This window comes from Mauremys mutica, chromosome 4, assembly GCF_020497125.1.
Source record: "Mauremys mutica isolate MM-2020 ecotype Southern chromosome 4, ASM2049712v1, whole genome shotgun sequence".
Taxonomy (NCBI): Eukaryota; Metazoa; Chordata; order Testudines; family Geoemydidae; genus Mauremys; species Mauremys mutica.
Genome location: NC_059075.1, coordinates 7204216 through 7224637, shown reverse-complemented (window position 1 = coordinate 7224637; position 20422 = coordinate 7204216). Strand labels below are relative to the sequence as shown.

The following is a 20422-nucleotide window of genomic DNA, read 5'->3' as shown; positions in this document are numbered from 1 at the left end:
AATTTGTTGGCCCAGATTGATCAGGTGAAAGCCTGCACCACCAGGCAACTGTTCCACTGAAACGTCACATGGTCTGTGGGGAGGAAGAACCAGCAAAGGCAAGTGTGCGGGTGGATTCCTGAGGCCCCCCTTGTCGGGGGAACAACAAAACATTCAAAACCAAAATTGCCCATAGTTGTGTAATTACAACAGGGTAAAACTCTTATCAGCCCGAGAACCTGTCTTGCTACAGTAGATTTTTTCCTCCTTTATTTTACACTAGAAACTTAACAGCAAGGGCCTGGTTAGACTGGGGTTTCACTGGGTTAAATGGAATTACTCTTGAGCCACATCAGTGCAGTTGAGAGAAGCTTCAAGTCCTTACGGCAATTCAGTTTATAAGCCTTCCTCCTTCGGCAGCAGTAGGAAGATGTCCAGTGTTGCCCTTAGCTGGCCTTTGCAGACCCCCCATCTCTCCTCTCTTCTAGTCCTTTGATGAAAGTGGGAGACGCACCACTGCCCTGTCCGCGATGACTAGCACGATTGGGTTCAGAGTCTTCTCCAGCCTCGATGACGGGCTGGGCTATGCCTCTGTGGAGCGAGTTCTTGACACGTGGCATGAAGAGGGAATCGAGAATGGCCATGAAATCCTCACGGTAATTGGGTAGATCCCCAGCCACCTGGTTTTGATTTTGGATACTGCTGCTTCTGGATCTGCCCTTTTAATCTAAAATGATGCAGTGCTGGGAACAGCAGGGATGTTGATATCATGGTAACCTCCTAAGGCTTAGAGAAATGAGAAGTGACAACTCCCACGGAGTGAATGGGTTTTAAGGTGACACAAAGGGCAGCATTCCATCCTTCCTGAAGCAGGCCACCTATACTTCCAGGGGGCGGTGTAATGATTTAGATGTCTAAATACCAGATTGCGCCAGCAAACCAAATACTCCAGCGTCGGAATGCTCTAAATTGTTGCACATAGCAAAATGGAGAGCAACATTTGAGAGCCTGGCTCATGTTGGGTGTTCCATATCCAGAGGATAAAAATGTTCATATCCATTGCAAAACAGATGTGCTCACCCTGCAGCAAACTGCTTTCCAGGCTACCTTTTCAAAAGCTGTGGACAAGCTAAAGGAGAATTTCCTGTACTTGATTCTATGACACTGGGGATACACTGTAAGAATTTTCGCCTGTCTGTCAGTCAATGTTGCACTGAGTTTGAGCATTACTGGCTGTATAAACACTTGCCCCAAAACTCTGCTATCAGCCCTAGGCAAGGAGATTCAGTTTGGGCTCAAGCCAAGTCCTAGTCCTAAAAATTCAGTTGTTTTCTTTTTAGCCAGACTGGTGTTTGAGAAATGTAGCTCCTTCATTTCTCTTTCATTTGCTGCCAGATTACTTTCGTTTTTAGCTTTTTTCCTATCTGGTTTTATTAGCATTAACGTGTGATTTCTGTCATCTTTACACAGTGTTTTTTATCATTTTAAGTATAGTAAAATACTTCAGTTAAAACAAAGTGTAACTGGAGGCTCATCAAAGGCTTCCACCATTGTAATTACTAGCAACAGGCTTTGTGATCTAATTAAGGTGAGGGGTTTTTTTGTGATCCAATTAAGGTGAGGTTTTTACTATTAAATACACAAGTTAATTGAAGCTAAGGGGTCATGCACAAATTAACCTATCTCTCTAGTTGTCTTTATTGCAAGACTTTTTTTAAAGTTTGGGAAGATCATTTTCAATCATCCATCTTACCACATTTAAATTAAAAACAAATGCAGTTTAGCTGAGACCTACAGTAAACAAACAAACAAATGCATCTGCCACTTCTCTCGTGTGTGCACTTGATTGACTGTGTGTCTAACTGGAAATTGTGCCTCTCCTTTCCCTTTGCCACAGCCTGGATTTAATTTTGGGAGGGAGTTGAGAGGCTACATTTCTGTATCCCTGCGGAGCTGCCATTCAGAACAGATTCACCACCAAGCGCAGGCCACTTCTAGGCCTCCCCAGCTTTCTGTTGTCACCTTCATTTTAAGCTTCTACAGGAGAAGGGAAGTTTGCCCCATTGTGCTGACTTGTTGCTGTTTTACAGGCCTTGGATTTTAGCCTGGATGGGAAGGTCAACCTGACGGAGCTGACTCTGGCGTTAGAAAATGAGCTCCTGATAACCAAGAATGGAACCCATCAGGCCGCCTTGGCCAGCTTCAAAATGGAGATCAGACATTTACTGTAAGTTGGCAGGGTTTCAGTCTCCATCAGATCTCCCCTGTGTCCTAGTTACGTGGCCGGGCAGGAGTTTAGAAACTGTTTGCTTACTCCATGTAGCAGGGTGGACCCTGCTCCGGCCCTGAGGGCTTTGAAATGGTGCCTGACAGGGCTTGAGAGGGGTTAAAAGTGGCCTGACAGAGCTGGGCTGAGTGGGAAAGTGGCTACAGCTGGAGGCCACGCCCCAAACTGAAGCCCTGGGCCTTATAAGAGGCAGGGAAGCCAGAGCACAAGAGTCTCTCTCTGCCTGCAGAGAGGGATGGGCCTGGCTGCTTAACTGGAGGCTAGATACCTGAGGGAAGCAGAGCTGGGGGATAGGCTGAGGAGCCAGGGAAGCTCTAGCCAGGACAGCCCCAGGCTGCGGCCTAGCGAAGGGCCATAGGTACTGGGGGTTGCAGAGGGCAGCCCAGGGGTAGGACGAAGCAGCAGGTCCAAACCCCCTTTGCCTGTGATGAGTGGGCTGATACTGCAGTCTGCCCCAGGGGTGGGGCTAGACCATGACTGTCAGTAGCCACTACTGAGGCAAGGCGGGGATAGTAGCGCGGGGTTCCCCTGGGAGGGGGAGACCCAATTATAGATAGCGGGCACCGGGTCCAGGGAGGGACGCCGGGGCCAGGGAACAGGCGGGTCACCAGCCTGCCGAGGGCGCTCCAGGGCTGGACTGAGGGACATTCTGGGACCAACCAGCAGGAGGTGCGGCAGGGGTGAGTACCGCCCGTTTACACTCCACAATTCAGAGAACATCTCCCTAAAATGGTGTGAAAACTTGTACCTCTTGTGAAGCACCGGAGGGTATTTTGTCATCACCTTCGAATTTCTCATTAGCCTGAGTATTGCGAGTCTGAGAAGCGACATACCTCAGTGGAAGCAAAGCTTCACAGGAAAGCACGCTCAGACTTCCGAAAAAACAAAACCACAAGAAAGGATTTTCTTGAGCAGCTCTCTTGCTTGTTCCTAAAGGGCTGGAAACAGTAACAGCCAAGGAACATTAATAGTTATGGCCCTCGTGCCAGGGCCGGCTCCAGGTTTTCTGCCGCCCCAGGCGGCAAAAAAAAAAAGCCGCAGCAGCGCGATCGCGCCGCTCCAATCTTCGGTGGCAATTCAGTGGCGCGTCCTTCGCGCCGAGAAGGACAGAGGGACTTGCCGCCGAAGACCTGGACATGCTGCCCCAATAGTGGCCACCCCTTGGTATTGGCTGCCCCAAGCACCAGCTTCTTTAGCTGGTGCCTGGAGCCAGCCCTGCCTTGTGCTGCGGAGGGTGAGATTTGATGCCTGCTGCCTTGAATGCTTCTGATGACTAGTTACGGTTCGCCAGTGTTACGTGGGTTTGTCATGCAGTGCAAGCACATGGGATGTACAAAACTGACACCTTCTCAGGGCGCTCAGAACCATGAGACACCTCGTTGCCCTTCTGCCTCAGCGAAAGAGAGATGTGCTCGTGCTGAACTGGAGGCAGCTCCCTGTCACTCTGGTCTGTTAGCCGCCCCCGACAAACTTCTCCGGACTCTGCCAGCCTGTCCTTTGCCAGACAGGTAACACTTGGTGCACTCCAAATCCTGACCTCTGGAAGATTGTTTCCCTGGAGTCAGGGGTGCTGGAACAATTTGTATAATGAGGGTGCTGTGAGCCACTGAACCAAACTGTAAACCCTGTTTATAATAGAATTCACTTCAAACCAGGGGGTGCTGCAGCACCCCTAGTTCCAACACCTATGCCTGGAATATCCAGCCCTGTTACTGGACACTCAAAGAAACTTACCATGTTCATTATCTCCAAAGAGGCAGGGTACAGCCCAGCTTGTTTGATTCAGCTAAGAGTTCACACTTTGCTTAATATTACAGCGCTGAGGTCTACTTATGATAAAACAAAGACAAGTTTATTAACAAACATGGAATTTTTTTTAAGTGACACGGAGTAAGGGTAGGGGACGCAGGACTGGTTACAAATAAAACAAAAGTATAATACGCTTCTAAGAGTCTAAACATAACTTTAGCAGACTACAATCCTTTGTCTCAAACTGTTTCTTTCTCAGAGTCCTTTGCAGAGCTTGCTGATTTTCAGTCAAATTAGGAGCCAGGTTTTTCATGAATCACTCCCTTCCGCCAGGAGCGTTCCTCGTGAAATGCATCAGAAAAATATCTTTTTGCTTCTGTTTCCCCAAACACAAGACAACCCCCCGTGGCTCTAGTCTCTGGTGCCTTCCCAGGCTGATTTCACGTCCCCCAGTCAACCTGGCTCTTCCTGTTGACTTATGTGCAAATCTATCTCCCCTTCTTGTGCTTAATTTACCTCAGAGGCCTAGGCAGACAGATCACACAACATTTCTTTGTTGGGGAAAAACTTGTTTATCATCCCTGCCTGGTTACCTAGTTTAAACATATTTTTAGCACATAGACACAACTCCTTGCATGACACCCATACATCCATCTCTGTGCTTGATGACCAGCATTCTACGAGCTTTTATTTGATACCTTTACAAAACATTCTTTATGCATAAATACCACGACAGCAATGTGGCAGGTATAGTGAGTTTGTCAGGCCTGATGGGAGCTGCAGTTATGTGATAGTCATCCCTTTGGCAGGGCTTGGAGGGTCACATCTTCTTTCACTACATTGCCATTCGGGTTTGTCCTGGAAGAGATTTTGAATAAAAGACCCAGAGGAAAGAACGGTCTCCAGCAAAGCGCTGAGGTGTAAGCTCTCGTCTGTACACTTCAACCGCTCTACTTTACCTCCACTCCGGGCTGAGACTTGCCAGGAGAGATGGAACAAATTGAGAATTGAGCTCCTGTAAGGGAGCTGTCCAACGTAGCCGATCCAACAGAGACTGAGTAATAAAAACAAATCCAGTTGGCCGGTGGGTACAGCACAAGAGTGAGGTGACGGAGGTAATCAAAACAGTGAAAACTAAAGAATGGGACAGAAGGTGGCCTGGCCCAGTAACACAGCTCCACCAATGCAGGAAATTAAACTACTCCAAAGCAGTTCCTAGGCTCGTCCTTCTTGGCCAGCAAGAGTTGAGGCAACAATGCACTTGTGCCCGCGCTGATGAACTAGAACTGATGGGACAAGCTCGTCCGATCTTTCACCAAGAGGAAGGTGGCTATGACCTGGAGGGATGTATAGCGGGGGAGAAAATGGGATATTCCTCAGGCGTCGAGTTGTGTGAGTGACTTGTTTGGGTGCTGGGGAGCCAGGGAAGGGCGTATAATCCAGGATTCCTTCCTTTTGATAGGGAGCGAGTTGACCAAGTGGTGAGAGAAAAAGAGAAGCTGCGCTCAGATTTGGAAAAAGCTGAAAAACTGAAATCTCTCATGGCCTCGGAAGTTGACGACCACCACGCTACCATAGAGCGCCGGAATGAATACAACCTCAGGTATGGCAACCCACCTGCATTTCCGCCTTCGCTGCCGTGAAGGGGGCTGGAGTGATGGGAGAGCACAGGACTCTCCCTTTTGTTTGGTCGTTGCAGGTTTATACAGTATTGGTTGTACATAAAAATGAAATAATTGTTTTGCTGCATGTGTGGGGCTCTGAAGAAAAGCTTCAGGCTGAAGAGTGCGCGTCTGCGTTCTGAAGGGCTCACGGGGGCTTATCCAAATTGATCCTGTCTTCCTCTTTCCTACCGCCCGTTTCTACAGTACCCAAGGTCTTCAAATTCTGTGCAACCCAGTTCCATCGGTACAATTCCCTCTTTTTTGGGCGTCAGGGTCCTCACAACCGATTTTCGTGCTCTCATTTTGCCTTCCTGATTAGGTGGCAGGAAGTGTTACATTTTGTTTTCCACAAATATAATTTTAGTTGAACTCTAACTTTAAGATTTGGATTGGTGAGAGAGAAATCCAATTTAATCCTAAAAACAGAGCGGCCCATGCAGAACATCACATGGGATGTGCATGTCGCTCAGCATTGTACAGTACGGCCGGTGGGTGGGTGTGCTACTGATCTGTGCATCTCCGCTTTCTCTCCCATGAGTCTTTTTTTCCTCATGTAGGAGTTGTTGGTGTAAGACCCAACTGCTTCTGTGTGACTGTTCCTACCTGACTTGCTTTTTAACGGTGTTTGCCCATTCTTCTTACCATCCTCTCTTGTGGTAATAGGAAGCTGGATGAGGAGTACAAAGAACGCACTGCAGCTTTAAAGAACGAACTCCGGAAGGAGCGAGAGCTGATCCTGCAGCAGGCTGGCAAACAGCGATTGGAGCTGGAGCGGGAGATTGAGAAGGTGAAAACGGAAGAGAACTATGTCCGCGACCGGCTCACCCTTTCCCTAAAGGTAACAAAGGTCTGGCTGAAGTTGCAGAACGTTCTCCATTAATTCAGCCCTCCTTACGAGAATCAGTGACTGTGTATATTGGGCTGGATGAAATTACCTTTATTAGCATGATTTGTATAGGTGTAGGCTTGCCTGGGTAGGCTGTTGCCTAGATGTCATAAGGGTCCCAGACTCTGCAGCTGTGATATGCAGCGTGTACATGTCCTGTCAACCCAGACACCAGATGGGCTATTCTTAATCCTGAGGGCATTCGGCGCCAGAAAATAAAAATTCTGCACACGATATTTTAAAATTCTGCCAATTTTATTTGTCAAATAAATGTGGCAAGATCCAAGTGTGGAGGGGCTTAGTGTGGGGGGATCCAGGTGTGGGTTGAGAGGGTTCTCTGTGGGGCAAGCTGGATGCAGGTAGCTCAGTGGGGGATCTGGGTGTGGGGCAAGCTGGATGCAGGTAGCTCAGTGGGGGATCTGGGTGTGGGGATCTGGATGCACAGGGGCTTGTTGGGTGGGGTTTCTGGGTGCAGTGGTAATGGGACTCTGCAGGGGGATCCAAGTGAAGGTGGTTGGAGCTCAGCGGGGGGGCCTGGGTGTGGGTGGGATAGAGCTTGGCGGGGGCTCTGGGTGTGGGGTGGGGATCCAGATGCGAGTGGGTCATCGAGTTGGTCCAGGTGCAGGAGGAGTGGGGCTCATCGGGGTAGGGGGCATTCTGAGTGCGGGAGTGTGAGGCTCAGTGGGAGGGTCTGGTTATGAGGGTTGGGCAGAGCTCCTTGTACAGCGATCCCTCCGTCTGCAGCTGAGGAGCGATGGGTGCAGGAAGTGGGGTGGGTGGGGAGAGAAGGGGGCTGCAGAGCTTCCTGCAGCTGGGGAGAAATCTCCGGGTAGGTCTGACCCGACCCCGGATGCCGTGCAGGGGAAGAGGAAGTCCTGTCCTCCCCAGCCCAGTTGGGATTAGCACAGGGTAGGAGCCACCAGCTTGGTCTTCCCCAGTCCTGTCCCCTGCCCACAGTGATTTACCTCTCTGTCTTCTGCCCTGGGCACCTGAAACATATGGCTGGGGAGGGTTGCATGACCGCTCTTGTGGGTTCCCTTTGCTTCCCCATCAGAAAATCATTTTTCTGCGGGGAAGCAAAGAAATCTGTGGGGGACATAAATTCTGTGCATGTGCAGTGGTGCAGAATTCCCCTAGGAGTAAATTCTACTTGATAGCTGTCTGTTTTGTCATCTGGCCATCAGCGAGCAGGGGAAACATCTTACTGCTAAGGTCTTGACATATCAAAATACAGCTTTGAAACCCCCATAAGCCTATTCTCCAATTGGATCTGTATTCTCAAAACAGTCTGACTTCAGGGTTGTGGTTTTTTGGGCTGGGGCCATTAGTATTTAGGCCCCAGATTCAGGTTCCTTTCCAAAATGTTTTTAGAAATAGCAAACTCATAAATGATCTAGTTTTAGTCTGAATGCAAATGGATCAGGCAACTCTTCACTCTCAAACTTCATAGTTAGTTTATTTCTGTCCAGTTGAAAAAACAAACTAAGGTGAGCAGGCTGTAGGTAAACAAGCTCTGGGGGTGGGGAAGGAGGGCGTTTAAAGATATTGCTGATGTCAATCCCCTCATCTGCCTGGAAAGTTGTCATCTCCTTCTTAGGCAGCTGTTGGCCAGATGCATGCAGGGAATACTAGGGAGAAGAGCTTCAGGACAGGACTAGGGGTTGCTCTTCTCTTTGTACGCTGCTTGCAGATTCAGGCCTTCCTGTGCGTGACTTTGGTGTGACAAGAGGAGTCTTCCATTTTTTACCAGCAGACAAATTCACACTTTGTGTTGGTAACTGACATTTGTACCAGTATCCGTGTCAGAATCCAGGCTTGGACCTACTTCTAGGCAAGACAAATGTACCTTGTGACCTGACTGACTGTGGACTTTCTTGGGTATCAGTGTTCAGAAAGTTTTTAAAACAAACAAAAATAGGCCAGAATTTTACGATCACCTCTCCTTTAGGAAAACAGCCGTTTAGAGAGCGAGCTGTTGGAGACTGGACAGAAGCTGGCAGAGTACGAGAGCCTGACGAGCAAACTGCAAAGGAACTTGGAAAATGTCTTGGCCGAGAAGGTGAGTCTCCCTTCCTTCCATTGTGCCTTTCTAATAGAGAACAAATTCCTAAAGGGTGGCTGTCTGATGCTGATTTAACCGCTAGCAGGAGACCTTTGCTGTGAACGTGACCACAGTGGACCTTGGTTACTCTGACAACTGTGTCTGAGTGTTACTGCAGGTTATATTTTCCTAAATTATCAGTAAATGACTTACTATTTCATATAGTGCCCTAAAGTGGGCGAAGCATTTTCCAAATCCCAGAGGAAACCGTCTCTTTCCTGCAGAGCTGGTTTTCTATGGTCCTAGTCACAGAAAGGGAGTCACATAGACACACCTACATGGATCCTTGTCTGGGATCCTGCCTTAAATAAAGACACGTCATTAGGAGCCCTTGCACTCTTAAGTCTGAGCTAAAAATTGGGGTGAACAAATTAGCTAGGTAGTCATGTTGTTATAACCTGCACCATAATTTAGGATTGGATCCTCTTTTGGTCATTTCAAATTTGTCAATGTTCTTAAAGGACGTAACAGTGTAGAATTTTCTGTGCCTCTAATCCAGTAAACGATTCCTACATTTAAACAGGTTTCCCTTTCAGGATAGTTACTTTTATAGTTGCATTATATATTATTAGCTAAAAATAAAAATACCCACTGGAACCGAAGTTAGTGAAATGAGAATGCGGGACTGTGAAATAACAGCTAGTCTGTTGCCTAGGAAATTGTTTTGATCTCTTGCTGTCTGTCCCTTCTGACAGTATTTTCTATATAAATAAATAAAACACAGCCTGATTGGAATGCTTGGGAATTGGGGCCTGGCCTTGAATTCTGCACCAGGATTATTCACAGTGGAGGATTAACTAGATTGTTTTCATGCTGCGTTGTAGTTCGGCGACCTTGATCCCAGCAGTGCCGAGTTTTTCCTGCAGGAGGAGAGATTGGTACAAATGAAAAACGAGTATGAACAGCAGTGCAGGGTGAGTGAATCAAAGGGTTGGGAGACACCAACTTCAGTACTGGATCTCAGTTCTGTTCTTAACGCATCATTCTCCTAGGAATCGAGAGCCATGTCTATAAGATGCAGGTGAGTTTGCTATTCTATAAACGAAATACACCTCTACCCCGATATAACGCTGTCCTCGGGAGCCAAAAAATCTTACCGCATTATAGGTGAAACCGCATTATATCGGACTTGCTCTGGCCTCAAGCATTTCCATTATTAATAGTCAGCAAACATGCTTGGCCCCACTCCCTAGCCGACCTCCACCTACTTCCCGCCCCCTGACTGACCCCCTCAGAACCCCCGACCCATCCAACCCTCTGTTCCTTGTCCCCTGATCTCCCCTTCTAGAGACCATCACCCCCCAGGATTCCCACGCCCTATCCAACACCCATTCCCGTCCCCTGACTGCCCTGCCCCCAGAACCTCCGAACCATCCAACCCCCCCATCCCCTGACCACCCCCCAAGACCCTGGGCCCCTTATCCAACCCCTTGGCCCCGGCCCGGCACCCTTAACCCGCCACTCAGAGCAGTGTGTTGGAGCCTGACATGCTGATCCGCCGGAGCGCGCAGCCCCACCCCCCAGAGCACTGCTTTACCACGTTCTATCGGAATTCGTGTTATATCGGGTTGCATTATATTGGGGTAGAGGTGTAATGGCCCCCGTGTTAGACCAATGCAAGCCTTTTGACCTAAAAGCCCCTCTTTTAGCTGTTGCTTTTTAAGGAAAATGACCATGACAAAGGGGAGTACCTTGATGGATAATTAAGATTAGGATATGAAGCCTTTCATGTTGGCCAGTCCTAATACAGTTCCAGGCAAAAGTTACCTTCTGGCTGTTTGTTGGCCTTTGGAACAAGTTGGGTCTCACATTGTGAAACTCGCTACCACCTTTGGCTGCCGAAGAGACAGGCCAAAGAACAGTTGCACGTAAAGGGAGCTTTTTTTGCCTGAAATCTTATGCATTTAAACCAGGGTGGATGAAAATTGATTTTTTTAAATTGAAAAAAAAATCAGATTTCTTAACATTTAAATAAATGATGATTACAGAAAAAGCAATCTGAAATTAAATTTGAACTTGACAACTGATGCTAAGACCTAAACATATTAGAATCTACTGAAATCATTTAAATTAAACTGCACAAAAAACAATACTAAGCAGTACACATTGGCTGCCAACCTGTAAAGAAAGTGAACTCACTGAACTGGTGGATGTCCCTGGCTAACACCTGGAACCAGAGTTTGTTGAAGTGCTAAGCTAGCTTTTGACAGCAGCAGCCTCTTCTATAGGTGCTGAGAGAATATTTTCTTCATTTCAGTTTAGTCAACTACTTCAGTTCATTGACTAGCTCAGCAGTTCTCAAATTGTGGGCTGGGACCCCAAAGTGGGTCCAGACGCCATTTTAATGGGGCTGCCAGGGCCAGCATTAGACTTGCTGGGACCCAGGTCTGAAGCTGAAGCCCAAGCTCCATCCCCATCCGGGGTGGTGGGGCTCGGGCTGCAGCCCTCTCTCCCTACACCCAGGGTCATGTAATAACTTTTTTTGTCAGAAGTGGGTTGCGGTGCAATGAAGTTTGAGAACCCCTGAGCTCATTCCAAGTTAAGAAACCTATTGGGAGTTAAAGCAGGAAAGCTTGGTTTTTTTGTGTGGGTTTTTTTTTTTGTTTGCTTCGAATATGTGAATAATAACTAGGTGTGAGAGGATGAGATCTATTAGTTCTAAAATTTTGAAAGACATGGCCAGAAACAATCCATTCAGTTCACTAACTACAGATAAAATTACTTCTTTTGTTTAATAAATCAATTAGTTTTAAATGCAAAACATGTTTTGATCAATTTTCCTTATGTATCCAGCATATTTAATTTTAAAATGCCGTTTTTGTGCATTTTAGTTGATTTTAAATCTCCATTCAAATAGAACTGGAATACTAGATGACTGTTTTCCTGCAATCCACACATTGCAGGAAAAACAATCATCTAGTAAATAAGAGATGCATCATTGATCATTTTCTAACATAATAAAAAATATAAAATTTAAGAATATGAATAAATGCAAGTTATGCTACACAACTGCTTAAATAAAAGTTTCTAGATCTAGTATATCCTCCTGGTTAGCAAAAGGAAGTGCCAAATGTAGCGAAAAGGCTGTGTTCAGTTGTTTTACTAATTACCAACCAATCAGACTCAACGTTTCCGTAGGTAAATAATAAAGTACAAATGCAAAACACAATTACAATTAAATCAAGGTTTTCTGCTTGTTGATTTAAACCATGATTTACAGCGCTGAGATTTAAATCAACCCACCCTGATTCAAATTTCTTGTAATTTATGCCCCCAAATATCTACTCTAATTTGTCCACTTTCTAAGGACTGCTTTGGTTGCAAACATTCAAAGCAGAATGGATGAGCTTTCTTGTTTCACAGGGAATGCCCTGGTTTTAGATGACATTTAATCCACAGCAGTACTGTCACTCTGCTACCATTCTGGGATTCCACCAATTTGGGAGCTAAAGCCAAAAACCCTGTAGAACTAGGTACATTCATACCTGCTTTCTTTCAGATGATGTCTGCAGGCCAAATACTTGCCCCTCCATGTTTTTATGGGAATATGCAGCCCACTACTTTGAAGGACTGTCAACTCTGAAGGTGTTGGGGAGGAGATTGGGGGAGGGAAATTTCAGTGTTCATTTCGTGGACATTTTCCAAATGCACAGGAATTAGTGTACATGCATAGTAGCTCAGGTACTCATTTGGCCCAATAAACACTAATGCCATGTGCTCAGTGTGTTGTATGTGGCGCAGAGCCAGGATATTCTGTTGGCCACTGGATAAAAGTAACAGATGGTAAATGAATTAATGTGTAGTGAGGGCATCACAGCTTGTAACTTTCATATCCAGGTCACAGCAGAAGGGTGGTTCCCCTGTGAGTGATTGCAGATATTTCATGATTACGTTTGAAAGGTTCCTACATAGTATCCTGGGTAACAACCAATGGGAAGCAGGCCAGGATGTAGGGTATGAAAGCTTCATATGTTTCCTACACAAAGTGTACATTCAGTATGAATGTGCTGATAGCTGAGTGAGTAAACACACACCTCGGAGTGATCTATGTGTGTTGGAACTTGGAAAAGGACAGCCATAGGTCTTGCAGATGGGAGGATAATTAGTGCTGTTCATAGGCTACTCCAAGATTTTTGGCAAGTCAATCTCGTAAAATAAACCACTCTGAATGTCCTGTCATGTTGCAATATATCTGTTCCTGTGACTTGCTCTATTTCATTCTGGTGTGTTTTTACTCAGGAGATGCAAGACCAGATCGATGAACTCCAGTCTGAGCTGGAAGAGTATCGTACTCAAGGCAGAATATTTAGGCCTTCTTTGGAAAGCTCGCTGCATGAGGAGTTTGACATTAAAAATGGGGGAAGTGGTGGTGTGGAGCCAGATCAAGGTAAAGGATATTTCCTCTAGGTTTGTTTTGGAGTAGGCTTTTCTGCTGTATTCTAGTGGAGGGATATAGGGATCTCTCAGCTCTGGAAGTTTTTGTGACAAGACTGATTAAATGGGAGTTGATATGCCAGAACTAGGCACAACTTGAAACTTACTAACATAAGGAAATCCCAAACAGTCAAACGCTTGGAGCAGTCCCCCCGCTGGAATTATCAGCAGTCGTAGTAGGGCAGGATATTCCCACAACACCAAGTCAACTGTTAATTCATTTATGAAATCTAAAAGCCAGATGATGTTTATACAATTGCTCTAAGCACGTCTAAAAGCCGAAATAATAAGCTATTGCAACACACAGCATGAGCATTTGATCAGAATACTCACAGAAGGACTATACCCAGAGGTACTCAAACCCGTGTGGGCAGGTCCAACTTGGTCAGGCAGGTACTAGTAACGAACCCTTTAAGAGCTCCGCGTTTTATACAGACAAGTGATGTGTTTGCCAGTTGCTATCTTTAGTTAAGAACCAGTCTGGGGCAGTTTGAGGTTGACCCCTTTGCCGGCTTTGAGCAGACAAGATTTTTTGGCTCAGCCTTCTCCTTTGGGATGACATTGATGTGTTAGGGGTCACTCCTGGTGCAACACAGAACCATGTTTTCTTTATTGTGCAAACTAGAGGATGCCATTCCTGATGATGAGAGGCTTCTCTTTCTTATCAGTCACATTTTAAGCGCAGCATTTTTACAACTTATCTCGCCACTTACATTTTTCTCCCTGTATTTTCAAAGCTTTCCCATGGCTGCTAAAACCCATTTATTTTCCTTAATCTACAAAACACGTATATTTTCCTTCACTAAACTAAAGCAACTTAACTTTTTTGGTACCTATCTAATCCTGCACCATCACGACCACCATCCCAGCAAAGCAACATGAGAACAGGCAGATGATGATGGGCCATTTCTTTTAGCTCTGGTCTACACTGGGGGGTGGGAATCAATCTAAGTTACGCAATGTAGCTGAAGTCGATGTACTTAGATTGACTTACCATAGTGTCTTCACCGCAGTGAGTCGACTCTGCTTGCGCCTCTTGCGGTGCTGGAGTATAGGAGTTGACAGGAAAGCACTAGGGGATCGATTTTATCGCATCTAGACTAGACGTGATAAATCGATCCCTGCTGGATTGATCACTGCCTGCTGATCCGGCCGGTAGTGAAGACATTCTTAGTGTGTGGTGCAGCTGCTCCACGCCAAGCTGCCAGCCGAGCCAGGTCCCAGAGCTGACCTATCTGGCCCAGGGAGAATTGCCCCATTGCAAGGTGGGACCTCTGGTGACATGAAGCTGGCATAGAGATTTCAGCTGTACTGGTGGAGAGGGAATGGCTCCAGTGCTTGTATGCAGCAATGATTCTTGGCTATGGCTTCAGCTGGCAGAAGTCAAAGATGTCTGAGGGCTGTTCAGATTGCCACTGGGTGATGACGCGTGTGCCTAATGACTCCAGGATAGGGAAAGTGTAGAGGTGAGCTTAATACAGGGTTTACAACACCTCCATCCTCCCCTTCCACCCAAATCTGCACTGTGGGCAGTTCAGTGAGAGCCCAGGAGTGGGGCCCCCATTCTGATATTTAACCTCAGGGGAAGTGTTGCCGCTGGAGAGCAGTCAGTCACTGTGTTAAGCATTAAGACTAAAATGAAAGCTTGGCGTTGCTTTGCCCCAGGTGCCTCGGGATGGTTTGAGCCTGAGTTGGGCTGTTACAGAATCCTGCTGTAGTAACTGACATCCATGAATTTCAGTAAATCCAGGAGAGTAGGTGGTGAGGTGCTTTGCTTGTCACTTGGGACTTCAAGAAAACACATGCTTTTTGGTTTTTTTTAGGGCTTGGTTCTGAAGATTGCAATCCACTAAATATGAGCATAGAAGCAGAAATGGTCATTGAACGAATGAAGGACCAACACCACAAGGAGCTACAACATCTGAAACAGGAGCTCAAAGACACAGTAAGCTATCTTCATTCACAAATAAAGCCTCGGAAATTCCCTCATCCCCTTCATGGTTCCCTTGGAAGGGGCGTGGCCTTGGCTGTTCCTTTTCTTGCTGCCATTTGACCTGCAACCCCCAGTGGTTGGCCTCTTCTCTCTCTCCTCCGTCCAGCACAAGTGCAGCGCTCACCCCCTGTGGTTGGGAGGGCAGGACACCTCATGAGGCTGTAGTGTCACAGCCACCTACCAGCAAGTAGAAAATAGTAACGCCTTCCTGCTGTACACTTGGACTCTTGGTCTGTAGAGCACAGGAAACTCGAGTGGTGCCCCCAAGTTCGTCACCTGAGTAGTTGGAGCAATTGGAACAATTGTTAATTTGAAAAGCTGTTGGATGGAAAGTTGATAAAAGTGAAGTTTAAGCAGCCTGGCAGTGTCAAACTGTGGCCCAGTTTGTGGGGGTTTTCACCACAAGGTTATCCCACCTTCCCAGCTGAAAATAATCCTAGTTTGCATCCATTCGTGACTACAGTACAACTCTGTAAAAGGGAGTCTCAGTGCTTGTCTACATTACCTGCTGGATCGATGGGCAGCGATCGATCCAGTGTGGGTCGATTTATCGCATCTAGCTTACATGCGATAAATTGACCGCTGAGCACTCTCCCATCGACTCTGGTACTCCACCATGACCAAAGGCGCAGGCGGAGTCAACGGGAGAGCGTCAGCCATCAACTTACCACAGTGAAGACACCGTGGTAAGAAGATCAAAGTACGTTGACTTCAGCTACATTATTTACGTAGCTGAAGTTGCGTATCTTAGATCGATTCCCTTCCCTCCGAGTGTAGACCAGGCCTCAGACACGGTGAGTCTGTAATTTAAGAAAACTGATGACCCCCACAATTGGGGATAGGAAGCATGGAGGGGAGAGAGACAATAGTTTGCTGCTTCTGGAAATCAGTTTTTCCTTGAAGAGCAGATCTCTTTTCTTTTGCATGGCTTAATATATTTACTTTCTTGGTGACTCAACAATGAAAAGCTTAACTGAAGGATTTTGAAAGTGTGGCTGACTAAAGTTAAAACAGGACCACAAACTCTGGTCTAGACCTTCCCTTCCTGACTCATGAAAATCAGTTGAGACCCTGCACATTGTCTACGCTTTCTTTTGTTGGTTTCCCAAAAACATGTAACATGAATTTCATTTGTATATGTGTAACTATTATCCTTGCCACGTTTAAGAAATCAAGCTGACTGCTCTAGCATTCCTATTCTGCTTCGGTGGGGAAAGGCCATTTAAGATACTAATGTGCAAATGAGAATATTGCTCCTCTGTAAGCTAGAAAATAAACCACTGCATTTTTCTTTTAACACAGATGAGCCATTATGAAAAACTAGTTGAGACTAAGGCTCATTGTGAAAAGGAGCAAGAAAATGTGGCAAAGAAATATAATGCAGAGAGGCAAACCATGGAAAAGCAAATAAGTGCCCTTAAAACCCAAATTGAAGCACTCCAGGGAGAGAGAGTGATGCTCAAAGAGGAACGAGAAAGGATTGAGTGTAAACGTAATGAGGAGAGAAACGACTTACAGATGAGCTTTGATAAGGAAAAGGCTAATCTCCAAGAACTGCTGAAGCTAGGACATGAGGAAGAGCTCCGGGTTAGGCTGGAGCAGGTACAAGAGAGCTTTAACCGAGAGCGGGAGGAGCTGGTTCAGAGCGGTATTTGGATGGAAGAAAAGATGAGAGCTCTGGTGCAGACCCTGCAAGAAGAAAAGGGGGAGGTAGAACGTGGTTTCCATGAGCAGCTGAAAAGCCTGACAGAAAAGCATGCTGTTGAGATGGAAGAGCTACAACACAAATTGCTGGAAAAACACCAACAGAAACTCCAAGAAGAAAGGTGAGACAGCACTGCTTGGGCTATCTGCTAGGCAGGTTCACTGAGACTGCACTAGTTCAGAAGTTATTCCTGATCTTTAATCTGTTTTGACTCTTCTTTAAAGTTCTAATAGTATAAACTATATTAGAAGAACTGTTTTTATTGTTATATGTGAATCTGTTGGTACCCAAAAGCCTTTTGTTCTGTTTTTTACACTGGATGCTTAATATTACTGGTTTCAGTTTGACTGCAGATAAATACAAATATAAAATCAAACTAGTTAATAGGACCTAAAGTTAATTGGTAAATTCCATTCAGTGTCCATGCCCTTTACATTCTTTGTGTCTTTATTGAATGAGTTTTTAAAATTACTGTTTGGGTTCTCAAACCCAAGAGCTAAATCTCTGGCCCAGAACCTGAAAGTTGACCAGTTCAAAGAGACCCCTTGCTCTCCTGTGAAGCATTATTGAGAGGGTTCCACTCACGTGAATCAGCTGGCGCCTATTTTTGGTAAGACTGCCTCTGAGAATACTGCATGAGTTATGTTCCTTGCCAGGCGAGTAGATTTTTTTTTTTTTAATCCCAGCAGGTTGTCTCTCTTAAATGTAACTCTGGGTCTCAAAAGAAAAATCCAACTATTGAATATATTGGTCTAAAAAGTGGTAAATTTAGTTGTTTCGTTAAATAGTTTGAAAACAGACATATTTTCCAGAAATTGGAGAGGTTTTAGTAATGTGTTATGTTGACCATATTTAGGAAAAAAATGGAAACTGAGTATAACAGAAGAACATCTCAAACAGAAACTCAGTTTTCTGTCAACAGACAAACAATTGTGAACAAGTATGAAGAAGCACTACGAAATCTTGAAGAACGCTACCAACGAGAACTGCAAGAACTCGCCGAACAACAATGTGAGGAGAAATCTCAGTGGGAATTTGAAAAGGATGAAATCATCCAGGAATGCGCTGAAGCCCAAGAGCAACTGAAGGAAATGCTGGAGAGCAAAAAGGCCATTTCTTTTGTCCTAACACAGGAGAAAGAACTCCTAGAGAAGAATTTCAAAGAGCATGTGAACAAGTTGATGTGTGAAAAGGAACAGCTCCAGAAAGAGCTGCAGGACCTGAGAAATGCTGCTGAAAAACAAGAGGAGGAGTTGCATAATAAAATATTGCAGCAGCAAAATGATCATGAAAAAGAGCTAAAAGACAGAGAAGAACAAATGTCTGTGGTAGAGGGAAAAAGGAAGCTGGTTAGCCAAAGGCTTGAAGTGCTTGAGACTGCATATGAACAAGAGAAATGCAAACTGAATTCCAAACTTCTTGCTTTAGAGGGTTTAAACAAAGAGACCCATGAAAGAGCAGAAAAAGAGAAGGCACAGATGAGTTTGGAAATCGTAAAGCTTCAAGAAAAAATAAAGAAATTGCAGCAGGAAACATTTGATTTTTCCAAACTGCAGAACGATTACAATGCCTTGGCAAATGAATATGCAGAAGTGAAGAGCAAGGTTTCAGCACTGTCTGGTATGCAACAATTGGAAGAGGATGGAGAGGTGCATGAGCAGGCTGTGAAGGAAAATGTGAAAATGGCTTCTGAGATTGTCAAGTTACAGAGACTGGAGCAAGAGCCATGGAAACTTTCCAGTTTTGACCAATCAAATTCTGAGATGGAAGAATCTCAGGTGCAAGACAGGATAGAGCAAATTGAGGGTGGTAATCTCAAAAATCTGCAAGATGGTTGTAAAGAGACAGATCACGGAGCATACTTGCTTGTTCTTTCATTGTTGGAGGCTAAAACTAAGGAGCTTGAAGAAATGGTTGAGGCTTATTCCAGTCTAGAGAAGATGTATGAAGACACTAAGGTAGAGAACCATGCCCTGAAAATACAGATTGGTCAGCTTCTGGAAAATATAATGGTATTGGAAGCAGAATATAATGAAGCTAATGACAAGCAGCAAGATCAGGCTTCCAAAGTGTCTGTGCTGGAAATGAAACAGACAGAGCTTGAGAAAATCTTTGAGGCGGTTCCCAAGTTGAAGATGTTCTATGAAGATGTTGAGAGAGAGAAGGGATGTTTTCAGGAAGATAGCAAGGTGGCAAAAATAACATCTGATCATGCTACCGACCATAAAGTTTCTAGGCTACAGACTGAACTAAAGAAGGCTGAGGAAATAACTGAAGCTTCTCTTCAACTTGAGCAGGTCTGTGGAGCAACTAAAGAGACTGGAGAGCTGAACAATCTAGTACCTCAGCTTTGGAAAAAGATTGAAGAGCTAGAAGAAAGATCAAGGGCACAAGCTACACTTCTATCATTACAGGAAGAAATCCAGCTAGAAAACAAGGGCCTGAAATCTGAAATGATAAAGTTGTTTGAACAAAATAAAAAACTTGAAGAGGATGTACCAAGACTTACAAGCCTGCAGCACAGGTTAGAAGAAAGTAATCAAGAAAGTGTCAAACTCAGGCAAGAAAAAACACAGCTCCTGGAAAAAGTTAAGGAACTGGAATATTCCTGTGACCAATCTGCACAGGAAAAGATAGAGATGCACAGTGAAAACTTAAGACTGCAGCGCAGACTTGGAAAACTGGAAGAACATACTTTAACGTTTAAAGTCCTGCAAGACAAACATGGCCCATGTGAGACCACGATAAAAGACTTGGCAATGGAGAAACGAGAGTTACAAGAGCTGAGCAGGAAGCTGAGAGAGAAAGTTACTTCTCTGGTTAAGCAAAAAGACATGCATTCTCAAGAAGAAAAAGAGTTGAATTCAACAATACATGATTTGCAAAGCACATGTAGTGAGCTGCAGCAAAAAGTTGAACTCCTGAGGTAATGTACACTTTAAAAAAATTGGGACATATTTGTGCTCTCCCCAAAAATCTAACTTTGCTGCTTGCTGTGCTTAGAAAACTAACCTGCTAGCATTCGTTGACTGGCATGTAACTGCTACTGACTTCCTTATGCTTGCATCACATTAACAAGTAGATTAACCGTGACTAGAAGATAATGCCTTGGATTCTAATGACTAGTAAGAAAACTGCTTCAATGTGGATTATGAAAGTTTGTAGGTTAATTTAATCTTCTGTGCTTCTAAAAGCAGCGATGGTAAAGCAAGAGTAATTTTGTCAACTGTACAGTTTGATTGTATGTATTTATTCTTGCAGAGTGTATTTTAGTTGATAAGTCTCAATGAAACAAACATTTTAATGTGGAAGAACATTACTGTAACTTCTTTGGAGTGCTTTCAACTTTCATACTAATAATGTCTCCACTTCTCTTGCCTTAGTTCTTGGCCTGTAACTCAGGGTGCTAGCAGAGCTGCAATTTTCTAAAATGTTAAAGTTAATACTAAACAATCTTAGTAATTTTCTCAAAATAGGAGTACTTAAATCCTTCAGAATCCATTAAGTATGTGATATGGTAAATACCAGCATAACTAAGAACACATGTAGCTCATAATAAATTACCTTCATTTTTGTTGAAATTTAGCAGTTAAAGAATTAATTCTCTTGAGATTACACAAAGTG

At 44.9% G+C, this 20422-nt stretch overlaps 1 protein-coding gene and 1 long non-coding RNA gene across 4 annotated transcripts in view; one reads left to right on the top strand and one right to left on the bottom strand.

Moving 5' to 3' along the window:
• Positions 1-20422, top strand: part of NIN (ninein) — a 109012-nt gene that overhangs the window by 60854 nt on the left and 27736 nt on the right. For all 3 annotated transcript variants that reach the window (XM_045014798.1, XM_045014800.1, XM_045014799.1), the window contains exons 9-18: positions 468-635; positions 2070-2206; positions 5478-5618; positions 6343-6517; positions 8514-8624; positions 9491-9580; positions 12906-13053; positions 14924-15045; positions 16396-16919; positions 17655-19724. In XM_045014798.1, coding sequence (XP_044870733.1) covers positions 468-635; positions 2070-2206; positions 5478-5618; positions 6343-6517; positions 8514-8624; positions 9491-9580; positions 12906-13053; positions 14924-15045; positions 16396-16919; positions 17655-19724 — 3686 coding nt within the window. The remainder of the gene's footprint in view (positions 1-467; positions 636-2069; positions 2207-5477; positions 5619-6342; positions 6518-8513; positions 8625-9490; positions 9581-12905; positions 13054-14923; positions 15046-16395; positions 16920-17654; positions 19725-20422) is intronic.
• The window catches only part of LOC123369334, a 47473-nt gene continuing 34650 nt past the window's right edge, over positions 7600-20422 (bottom strand). Inside the window, exon 6 of the long non-coding RNA XR_006579012.1 lies at positions 7600-9526. This is a non-coding gene — a long non-coding RNA (uncharacterized LOC123369334). The remainder of the gene's footprint in view (positions 9527-20422) is intronic.